We start from the raw sequence: 12,751 nt of genomic DNA on the forward strand, positions 1-12,751 counted from the left end.
AAATAAATATTCACGTTTACAAATATAATATACTCGTATACAGTGCACTTCTAGTACAACAAATAATTGCCTACATTAATGTTTCAATATACATTATATTGTAAAAGTTTTAACAATATGAAATAATCATTTGTGTGTGAGCAAAAAAGAAAAATATATACAGTACTTATATAAAAACATTTCTTCACAATTCAATGTCCCGAATTACAAGGTACGAGTACATTTGCAACATATTAGAAGAAAAGTATATCCTACTTTCACACATAATAACTTTTTTCAAAAACGCTAAAGGGATGTTGGCATGTAGTAACGTTATACACAAACCTCGATTAAATTTTTTTCATGTTTTATGCCTGATTTTGATGTTGAAGGTCAGTTTTCACTGTATAATTAAATATTTTCCATGTACCTTTTGCTATGGCATGTAGTAACGTTATGCACAAATCTCGATTAAATTTTGTTCATGTTTTATGCCTGATTTTGATGTTGAAGGTCAGTTTTCACTGCATAATTAAATATTTTCCATGTACCTTTTGCTATTACACTGCTTTTGAAAGAATCGAGTTCTATCTGTCCTTATACTTCTTTAACAATTTGCAAAATTCAGTACGTTTTTCCTTTTAATAAGGATATATTCGTTTCCGAACTTCTCTTTAAGTTCGTTCTGAAGGGAACGCTTGGTGCTTCTAATTTTCGAGATATTCCACAGTATTGTGAATTATAAAACAGCTAAATTAACACTAACACAAATATACATGTTAAATAAATAAATAAACAAAAGGAAATAAAATATACTTGTTTACTCACACGACCTCAAGCACATGTGGTGACTGCAAGGACCCACGCCAAGTAGAATTAGTAAAGAGGCAATGTAATTTCTTACGAAGCCAACTGTACTCTCACAGTGCCATCCCACCCCATGGCTCATAACGTCACGTACACTCCGTGCGTTCCAAACTTCAGTCTCGCGAATCGGTGACCCTAGGCCGAAGTCTGATTATCATCAATCATTTAACAGCTCGTTTTTACTGCGCTATAAAGTAAAATGAAAATTATAACTTTCACTGCGATGAAATGCACTCTGGAAAATATTCAGAATTTCAAATAAAATGTACTTATTATTTTCCTATGATTTCCATACTTTACTTTTGCTTTGTTTTCATTTATTTGATTTACTGTATAAATCCATGACATTATACATGTTCTGTTGGCTAAAATACTAGGGCTGTCTAGAAAGTAATTTTCCCTGGAGCGTTTACAGAAAGAAAACAATTTCGTAGAAAGATTTATTGGAACAGATACAAAAATTGTTGAGCTATTTTTCAATATATTCCACCGGAATTGAGATATTTGTTATACCGTGGGATCACCTTTTATATTCCTGTATCATAAACGCCTGCCACCTGGGATCGGAACCAGTGTGTAACAACCGTCTGTACTTCTCTGTTGATCCTACGGTACGACAAACGTCTCAATCCCGGTAGAGAATATGTTGAAAATAGCTCAAAAATTGCTGTATCTGTTCCAATAAAATCTTTCTATGAAATTGTGTTTTCTTTCTGTAAACGGCTCCAGGGAAACTTACTTTCTTGACGGCCCTAGTATTCCATAAGCAGGAGGTTATCTACAATTCTCTTATCTAAGACACACCTGGTTATTGTTGGTATAGGCTGCAGCAAATCTGTTGTCTGGACTGAGCACAAGCTGCTGCATGATTCCTTCTATACCTGGGTTCACATCGCGGGTGAGGTCACTCGTTGACAAATCCCATGTTATGAATTTGTTGGAGATGGATACAATATAACGAAGATCGGAAGTCAGGCAGAAACCAAACACAGCGAACTGATGACCCTCCAATGAGTACTGCAGAAACAAGAACTTAACATCATTCTGTTCCTTTACTATACAAGGTGTTTCAAAAATACGGGGCATAATTTCAGGTATGTATTTCCCACATGTAGACAATCAAAATAGTTCATTACAACATGTGTTCGGAAATGCTTCATTTCCGAGTTATGGCTTTCACAACATTGAAATTCACCGGAACGTTTTTCTTTCCGCAGGTCATTGTCATTACAGAAGATGTTCAAAATGTCCACCTCCTGCTTGAATACAGACCTCACATCGATGTCTCATTGACCTGCGAACACGATCCCAAACTCCAGGAGTATTGCGTATGTCCTCAGAACATGCCACAATTCGATTCCGAAAGGATTCCAAATCAGGCACCGGAGACGAATAAACCAATGATTTTAAATGGCCCCACAAGTAGAAATCGAGAGGGTTCAGATCAGGTGAGCGTGGAGGCCAAGCAATTGGGCCACCTCTACCTATCCATCGATCAGGAAACCTTCGATCCAAGTACCGGCGAGCCGTACGACTGAAGTGTGCAGGAGCGCCATCATGCAAGAAGTGAATGTGTTAACGATTGATCAGTGAAGTGTCTTCTAAAACATGAGGTATGGTGTTTTCCAGGAAGTTTGTGTACGCCTGCCCCGTAAGTCTGTTTACAAGAACATGGGGTCCAACTAATCGATCACCAATGATACCGGCCCACATGTTGAGGGAGAACCGCACCTGGTGATGAGATGGAACAGTTGCACGTGGGTTTTCATACGTCCATACATGCTGATTGTGGAAATTTGTTATGCCATCTCGTGTGAACTGTACTTCATCTGTAAATAATACTAAGGCAGGAAAGTTCGGATTTACACCACACTGCTGCAAGAACCACTGACAGAACCTAACTCGTGCAGGGTAATCTGCTGGTGACAGGGCCTGTACATGTTGCAAATGATAGGGATACAATTGATCCTCTTTCAACAGTCTCCAGACAGTCGTATGAGGAACAGTGACTTGCAACGCTACCCTTCGCGTGCTGATAGAAGGAGTCATGTTCACAGTCTCCAGAATCTCCTCCTGTACTTCTGGATTTGTAGATCTTGGTCGTCCCCTTCCCAAACCAGGAGAGTTAAATTTTCTATACTCGCACAGACGGTAATGGAGACGTACAAATGTCTTCCGATCTGGACATTGTCGCTGTGGTTACCTCTCCTGGTACAAACGACGAGCCAGCGCAGCATTGCCGTCCGCCTTACCCTACATGAAGTGTATCTCTGCCAGCTCTTGATTTGAATACATGTCACACAGTCTAATGCCTACACAACACTGAATGTAACCTTCGCCTCGGAATGAACTGTCAGAGTGCCCTCTTAATGTCTCCTTTGACGGCAACGACCTGCGGAAAGAAAAACGTTCCGGTGAATTTCAATGTTCTGAAGGCCATAACTCGGAAATAAAGCATTTCCGGACACATGTTGTAATGAAATATTTTGATTGTCTACATGTGGGAAATACATACCTGAAATTATGCCCCGTATTTTTTAAACATTCTGTATTATTCAATGACAAGTTAAACTGGAATGATTATTATTAACCTTAAAAAGTACAATTTTGTAACACTATTTACCTATCCCTATAAATAAATTGTTGTAAGAAAAATTATGTATTTGGGGTGAGAGTTATCCGGGCTAATAGGTCATGGTCTACTGGCGATTACGACCACACGTTTCGTCTACAGCTGCGATAGAGATCACTACGCCCTAGAGTGCCTCGCCACTGATGATGTCTACCGCAGCTGTAGACTTAACGCCTGTTCGTAATATCGCCAGTAGACCACGGCATATTAGCCTGGATAATTCTCACCCCATTGACATCGGCCGTGAAAGCCTACATTCTAAAATTATGTACATATGTTTATTAGAGATATTAATTATAATAAAATACTCACAAACGGTGAGATGATATCATTATAAATGACACACAAGAAGAAATTTGAAAGATCGCAGTCTTGCATGATATTCTTTCAGTATTTGTCTGGAGAGATTTCAGGATTTTGGTATAAGGCAAACTCGGCTAATTTCGTAGTATTAATGTTTTCTGTCTATAGTTATACACAAAATGCTTGAAAAAAATTCCTTCATCCAGCAGTTAATCACTAGACATAATTGTATTGGCTGGTATAACAATTTTATTTTTTAAATGTATTTCAACAGGGAAATAGCTCCATCTAAAATATGAGATCATATGTGCGTGTTTCAAGAACTCGTGGTACTTCGTAGTACTGTTCGGGCAATTTCGCAGTAATTTTCAAGAATACTCTTTTTAGCTCAAAACATGTTTTAATGTAATGTAAACATCAGTACATGTCTACACACATGAACCAGTACACACATGAACTGAACACACATTAACAAACTAGGCAATAAATATAAAACAACTGAGCGTGAATTATTAACATTCATAACGGGAAAAGGCTTGCATATTAATTTTAAATTAATACATTTATCTAACACATATCTGCATAAAACATTATGCCAAATATAGAAAAAAACATTATGAGAACTATTTAGGCCTAATCCGAATCCGTTTCCTCTGGCAAGATAATTGTTTTTTCTCCTTTCTTTGTCATTGTTTCAAGGTAGACAGACTTTGCTCCTTTTAGGGACACAATAGGTTTCGTAACCAATGAAAACCCTGTTTAGTCTAAATTTCAAATGAGATTAGGCTTGGTACTCCGTTCTGCCTTCTCATACACTTCCTAGCACATCACAAAAATCGTTCAAATTCGAGTGAGTTGAGGCTGCTGCTCTATGGTAGGACAGATTTTCTGCCTGGCGCATACTTAGTCCATAGCGCTTCTTAAAGGAAGTTAGAATCTGCATGCCACTCGAACTGCTCTGCCGGCAAATAGCGGAAACTAGTTAAGAAATTGAGTACGGTCAAAAACATATTACGAACAAATTAAATTAGATAAAACAACAAGTATGGGTTCAAATTAATCATAAGAATGTGGAGAATTCATTAATTATAGTGTGACACTTACAGTTGTGAATATCTCGACGATATAATGTGCAGAAACACAACACTGCAAATTTACTCACTCTATCTCAGCAATCACACACATACTAAAGCAAAATAGTTGTACAACTTTCGCCAGAATGCGTTGCAATAGGATCTTTCTGCGTGAAACATCCCCGACAGGTTCTGGCATTTATCCGTATTTTTTGTAAGCTCAAACGAACACGGACAACTCCACAACTAATTAATGTATGAGATCCTGCGAAATTAGACGTACTGCGCAATTAGCCGAGTTTGTTTTAATCAGTTCAGTTATAAATCCCCAAACCTAACGAATATTTAGTGCACTATTTATGGTCATTCCGTCCAGATTAGTTATTCAGGTTCTATTCCAATAGTTTGGTTATCGTAAATTATAATGCTTTTCAATTTTACCTCATCTCCAATTGCAGTCCAAAGAATATGTTTGTAGTTACGAAATTAATTCATAGAGAGGAAAAATTATTAGTAATAATTAGGCTGCGGATTTTGCATATTTGCATGTTCTTTCCTTAAACGTGTTGATATGTAGACAAAACATAAATATCTTTCTCGTTGTTTGGAATTAGTATGCAGAATTTTATTATTTTGTTACTTTCTCTGTAACGTTATGGCATGTTTATACTTTTAGAGCATATATTTGCATATTTATACTAAATTAATACAGAAATAAATATTTTATTCTGTAAAAATATAAACTGCCACAAAACAATACTCTCTTTCCCCATCTCATTCGACAATGTCTACTTCATTAGCACAGACTACATTGTTAAGCAGCACGTCGCGCACTCGTTTTTTCGCCTCTTTAAAACTATCGCGGGCTGAAAGTATTCCCTTTCAACAATATAATGAATTGGTTTATATTTTAACAGCAAAATTCAAACACACTGCCAACATTCCATGCATTTCGGTTCATGTATTTCATGGTGATTTGTTGTAATATTCGTTATGCCTAAAGACAAAAGTTCAAGTAGTACTCTTCTGAAAAGCTGGATTGATGGACAGAAGACTTTAATATCAGACGAAAAACGTATATTTTGTGAAGTTTTTTCGAAGAAAGTAAGCTTTTGCACTTTTTAAAAATATTTATCCACAAATAGTTTTAATTATTTTATTTACAAAGACATATTATATTACATACAGTTGCGTATTTTAAAGTTTAATAATGTTTTAATTAATAGATGAACTGCACAAAAAAGTTACAAGTGGATCAACATTTGCAGACTGCGTCTCACATAAAAGATGCAACGAAAAATAATTATCAGTCTTTGCTTAATTTGAATCCAAAAAGAAAATGATAAGTGATACATTTAGTGCGAACCTCTGTGAAGCCCTAGTAGCAGCTAATATACCTTGGAGGAAACTGGACAATCCATTATTTCGCGGATTTTTGCAGAAATAAACTAAAAGGCAAATTCCTGGCGAGTCCACATTGAGAAAGAATTACTTGGATACACCGTATGAAAAAGTAATTTCAGTTATTTAATAATGTTTATTAAAGTTAATTGCTTAAAACATTTGTGTAATTGATGTGTACTTTAAAATAGTTGTTTTCATAATTATTAAAAATAAATTATATTTTAGGTCCTCCAAGAAATTAGAAACGACATAGGAGATTCACTTATTTGGGTCTTCGTGGATGAAACTACAGACTCCTGTGGGAGGTATGTAGCTAATATAGTTGTGGGGAAAATGGATTCCATAGACGCTGGATCCCCCTCATCTGATTATGTGCACTGTCTTAGAAAAAACCAATCATGCTACCATTGCAAGGAAACTGAGAGATGCATTGCGTAAGTATATTATCCTTAAAATTACTGAAAAAATAGAGATATCAGAGAATGGCGAGTGTAAATTTGAATTCGTTTTTAGGTTTACTCTGGCCAACCAAAGAACATGAAGAGAGATTCTTGGGATTCTTAAATGACAGTGCAGTATATATGCTGAAAGCAGCGGGGGCACTTCAAGTTTCTACCCCAAAATGATCCACATTACTTGCATTGTCCACGGCCTACATTGTTCACAGCATTCTAAGGCTAACAATTTGATTTCTTCGGTTGAAATGGTGTTCGCAAAGGCTCCGGCAAGGACTGCACTATTCAAAGAAGAACTACCAGAAATTCTCCTTCCACCAGAGCCTGTATTAACTAGATGGAGAACCTGGATCAATGCTGCACTCTACTATCGTTCGCATATTTAAGATATTAAGAAGGTTGATATTCTGAGTTATCTAATTTCATCATCATCATAATTCGCCATCATGTATTAGACTCTTGTGGGTCTGTCACGGTCTCGTGCCACCTATTTCTGGGTCTTCCAGTTATTTAATTTAAGTTTAAATATTTGTGTTAGAAATTTAATTTTTCAGTCGTTGACTTTACTACTTTATATATTTTGTTAGGTGTTAACCTTTACATAATAAATTGTATGATGTATGAACGTTTTCGTTGACCATGTCAACATCATCAGATACACTCTGTCATTTTACAATATCAATACTCTCAATGTTATCTACACAATTCACATACAATACATGTTTACTGTCATATGAAGGTAAAACCTATTAAAAATTATATGAATTAGTTTTATAATGTTGAATTGTGGATACCCCAACTGTCAACAATTAAAATATACTTATATTACCATGGGTATATTCTTTGCAAATCATCACATTGCAAATTACAATATTTTGTTACAAGGTATTCACTTTTCCATATCATAGTATAAAATTCTGGCCTGTTATAACTGCCTATATTTTGTAGATCTTGGTGTTATTGTTTATGCCAATATGTTGGGTTTAAACTGTTTATAGTTAATCAGATGATGGGCGTATGTTCTGTTGTTGTTCATGTTACACTGAAAAATAATCAAAGTCGTAGGTAGTTAATCTAATTTTGAAACAGATGGATTTGATTTTAATAATTGTAATGTATTAAATGAAACTTACGGATAATTATTCAATGTAGTAGTGATGTTGTAGAAGTTTATTTAACATGGTGTGAATCGAAAGTCTGAAATCGCTGAAAGAAATTAAGTGTTGAAAATTAATATTAGCCTAGTTAAAACAAATGGTGCAATTTGTTATATAAATTTGATTGAAAGTCCGGTACCTTCATATGACAGTAAACATGTATTGTATGTGAATTGTGTAGATAACATTGAGAGTACTGATATTGTAAAATGACAGAGTGTATCTGATGATGTTGACATGGTCAACGAAAACGTTCATACATCATACAATTTATTATGTAAAGGTTAACACCTAACAAAATATATAAAGTAGTAAAGTCAACGACTGAAAAATTAAATTTCTAACATATTCACAGACTTTTCTGAAAATTACGCAAAATGAATTGCAAAATATTAAATATTTGTGTTTTATCATTGATGCATACATCCAAGTTTCACTGTAAATACATTTCTATAATTTAAATAGATAAATTATATAAATAAACTAAATAGTAAGGGTTTTTATGAACTACACTCTATTTAGTTTACATTTTCCTTGTTTACTAGATAACAGTAATTTATTTTTATTGAATTTCAGTAAAAATTTTCTTGAATATATTGAAATACTAGATCTTAATACTAGGAGGCAGGCCTACAATGGTTCTTATTTTCTTCATAATTAATTTATTATTTGTTTGTTCTTAGGTGATTCATTTACTGAATCCAGAAGATGCGGCCTGTATTAATTCAGCAATATTGGCAGCAGATGATATAGGAATTCAAAGTGAACTTTCGTACATAGGTGCATACATCAAGATACTTACTGAAACAATGACCAAACTTGAGGAACGTGGTCTTCAGCTGACTACTGCAGTGAGTTTGTTGAACAGTCACAACATCTTTCAACAAATTACCAGGTTCATTGGGGAGAATTCTAACAGAGAAGATGAAGAAAATTGAGGAACGAAATCCAGGTTTGGAAACAGTGAAAAAGAGTAGTGGAATTCTACAAGGTGAGTCCCAGACTGTTCAGAATTACGCACCTAAAGAAATAGCAACTTTTAAGTATTGTCCCCTAAATTCATATGAAGTTGAAAGAACATTCTCTGTTTATAAGAAAATACTTGCTGATAACCGAAAGAGATTTATATCTAAAAATTAAAAAAAATATATATTGTAATCACCTGTAATACCAATAAGCAGTGAAGTTTAATGTTAATGCAAATTTACATCCTTCAATATATAGACGAAACTTATTGAGTCATTGCTTTATTGTTGTAAAATAAAATACTTTTTACTGCATATTTTCAAGTTTTAATGCATAACTTCGTAATTTTTTGAGCATATTTGCATGCATATTTTTACGATTTTTAGTGCATATAAATCCGCAGCCTAGTAATAATATAGGCCTATTCTATAAAACAGGACAATGGAGAAGCAGCACATTCCCCGTAATGCTTGTCCAAAGTTACGACGGTGAGTAGGCAAATAATAAAGTGAGAGGGGTCTCCAGACTACTGGAAATAAGAAATAACTGAATTCTATACTGGAATCAGTACTCGCTAGGAGACTTCCAATGATTTCCAATGTGAAATGAAATTTTAGTAGCAGGCCTGTTTGCGCTGTTTACGGAAACAGGAATTAATATCTAATTCTAATATCTGGAGATTTTGACGACTATACTTTAAATGAAATTCAAGTTTACCATTCACCATGCAGAAATTGCAAACACACTATTTTTCCCTTCGAAAGAACAATGGCAGAGGTGCCAACATTTCAAGTGAATTATCAATAATTCCACAGTACGTCTAGTAAAGTCAGTTGTAAGCCATATACAGTGCGTGCAGTTAAAAGTCCCGAAACATTGATCGGCCGGTCGACTGCCCGAGCCTCATCCAATCGCTGACATTCTTCTCCATGAAAACGCGGCGCTCTTTCCATCTTCAGTTCGTCGTTAGTGAGATTTCTTCGGATTAAGTCAGTTATGTTAAGTAGTCGCGAGTGAGATTTCATTAGTGTTGTACAATGGTGAGATATTCACGGCATGGTCTTATATTCATCTTGAAGAAGTACATCAAGTGCAGAAAATTTTGTGACAGAATAAGACAAGCATTTAGACATAAATTTTCTGCAATCCATTCCAACACGAGAAGCAGTATTAAAGTTCTGTGACTTATCGGGAAATAAAACTAAGACGTCGTGTACTTACAGAAGAAAAACCTTGATGAAAATAGGGGCTATCTTGGAATCTAGTCCTCGAAAATTTTCTTTCGGTAATTGATGTTCTTCAAGATGAGTAGCCTATACGATGACGGAGTGAATAGCTCATCTTTGCACAACACTAATGTACTCTCTAATGAAATCTCACTCGCGATTGCATAACATAACTGTACAACTTCGGTGAAATCTCACTCACGACCGACTGCAGGGGGAAGTGCACCGTGCTTTCTTGGAGAGGAATGCCAGCGATTGCATGGGGCTCGGACCTCCGACCGACCGAGCAATGTTCTGGGACTTTAAACTGCCCGATCTGTATATAATTGAACGCCACCTGTCACTTATTCGGCGAAAAATTGCTTTTCTGCAAATTTCTTCTTGAAACATAGGCTACGTCTCTTTGTGATGTCATCTTGATCTTCTGGATAAGAAGTGATTGCAGGGTTGATGTGTTTATGAATTATGTATTGATTCTTTCTCACAGCAAAGAAGACTTCTTGCATAGGAGAGTATCTGTGTGTATCTTTATTTAATGTTTTATACTCACTTTTATTTATGAAATTTGAAATTTTTGACTCATTTGCAACTATTCTAGATCCATTTATATATTATGTATTCACGAAAAGTTACACACTAGTAAGCTGCAATTCGCTTTTAAGTCTGTCATGTTTAGCTCCATCAACCAAATTTGTGAAACTTTGAATATGAATATTCAAGAGATGAATATGAAATATTTGTGTGGTTGTATGTGCCTGTGTATGAAATATGCACAATTTCTGCATGCTTAAGAAATTCGTTCTCCATTAGAAATTTCTTTGCATATTTTTTTCCACTTTTGAGACATATACAAGGTGAATCGTAAGTAATGTTATTATTCCAGGGGTTTATTCTTTGAGATATTTCAAACAAAACAGTTTAATACAATTTTGCTCCCTTTTGCTTCCTTTTCGAGATAAGAATTGTTTTGTATTAAATATTTCATAGGGCCATTCCATGTCAAATCAACACAAAAAAGTGGACTTTTCAACCCGACCACCTCAGATTTTTATTAAATTTGGTGGGATGGTAAAGAACCTTAAGTTAATTAATTATGTAAAATTTTAGCCTTCAATAATGCACGATATCCATACAGCAATTCTGTCAATACGAGAAAAAATGTAAAAATATCGCATACTATGTCAACAAAAATAATTCGTAACTTCTCTTCTAATTGAGGTAGAATCTTAAACTTGGGCTTATTTTAAAGCTAATGGATCATGCATTTCAATAAAAATAGGTTTGCATCAAAGTAATGAATTCTTTATTGAATAGTCACGTGAAACACATTTTAACATTGAATACCTATCTATAAATGCGGGACAAATTATTTCGCGAAAAATGTATGTTATAGAGGTAAGAGTATTCTCCCCTTGGTGTAAGTTTCATTTTGGAAACGTTTCAGGAATATCATTAAAAAAATATATCAATGTATTGGTTTGTAGCACTTAAACCCGTCTTACACCAACACTGCATGCGCACGAGTTCGTACTTGTCTGATAAGCTGCGTCATCGATCTGTCAGGCCGTTATGAGTGGCAGTTTATACAGTCTTCAATTTATACAAAACGTGCAATCTGTTTCAAGTGCAGTGTCGTTAGTTTTTGTAGTATGTGGTAGTTTTGTGCGATGTAATGGAGTCGCGTTTTAAGTTATAGGCCTATGTTTGCTGCAATCCCTTCGAGAAATCAGGGCATTGTAATTAGAGGAAAAATTTAAGAAGTGTTATATCGTCGATGCTTCATGTATTTCCTGATTTAAAACAGGAACAAAAGGTGTGCGCTATGTGTCGCAAAGAAATAAAAATATAATATGATGCTATTACGCAGAATCCTCATAATGACCCTAGTAATGAGGAATACGTCGACTCTACAGCAAATGTAAGTTCATTAAATACAAGCCTTTTTGACCAAGGTATGTTCCTTATTAAACAAGAAAGTCTACAACAAGAGAAATATAAGAGACAGAAATTTGAAAATATTGTAAAAGATAAAGTCTTCGATATTAAAGACGCCGAGGAACCAGGACCTTTCTGATTCTGAAATTTTGTCTCAGTTGCAGGAAAATTTTCAAAATTCAGGTAAAAGTGAGAAAATCACCATTTTAACACTACTACCTAAAAGCTGGAGCGCAAATAATATAAAAAAGAGTTTCTTTCAGCTTTCGAATACATAATTCGGAAAGCAAAAGTCCTGGCAAAGGGAAAGGGAATTTTGTGTTCACCAAATCCGAAACCTGGAAAACCCTTGTTCGCGGCTGTTGCCGGTAAAGTTAAAGAATTCTGTTGTTCTGACGAGATAAGCAGAATGATGCCTCGTAAGAAATATTTGTTGTGATTAAAGAATCAGGGAGTAAATCATATGAGCAGAAATTAATTATATGCATTGTTTAAAAATTCTAACCCTGACCAAGAAATTGTATTCTAGCTGGAGTTAGTGGAACTATATTGTCTGTGTTTGTGTCCTTATCAGAATGTAAAACTTATGCCGGAAGCAATTTATTAAAGTTTCAGGTCTACGTGGATTTCAAGAAAATTTTTCTTTATACCTTCCAACTTAACATTTCTTGGCTACTATGGTGTGCAATCCTCCTCATATAAATTGTTGTTCAGAAAATGTACAGAATGTTCTGAACCATTCAAAATAAGAGAG

General features: G+C 35.1%; 1 protein-coding gene across 1 annotated transcript in view; it reads right to left on the bottom strand.

Moving 5' to 3' along the window:
- Window positions 1–12,751, bottom strand: part of LOC138698967 (NACHT and WD repeat domain-containing protein 2) — a 487,839-nt gene that overhangs the window by 144,157 nt on the left and 330,931 nt on the right. The window contains exon 17 of the mRNA XM_069825158.1: window positions 1,651–1,863. Coding sequence (XP_069681259.1) covers window positions 1,651–1,863 — 213 coding nt within the window. The remainder of the gene's footprint in view (window positions 1–1,650; window positions 1,864–12,751) is intronic.

The sequence above is a fragment of the Periplaneta americana genome, chromosome 1 (assembly GCF_040183065.1).
Source record: "Periplaneta americana isolate PAMFEO1 chromosome 1, P.americana_PAMFEO1_priV1, whole genome shotgun sequence".
Classification (NCBI taxonomy): Eukaryota; Metazoa; Arthropoda; class Insecta; order Blattodea; family Blattidae; genus Periplaneta; species Periplaneta americana.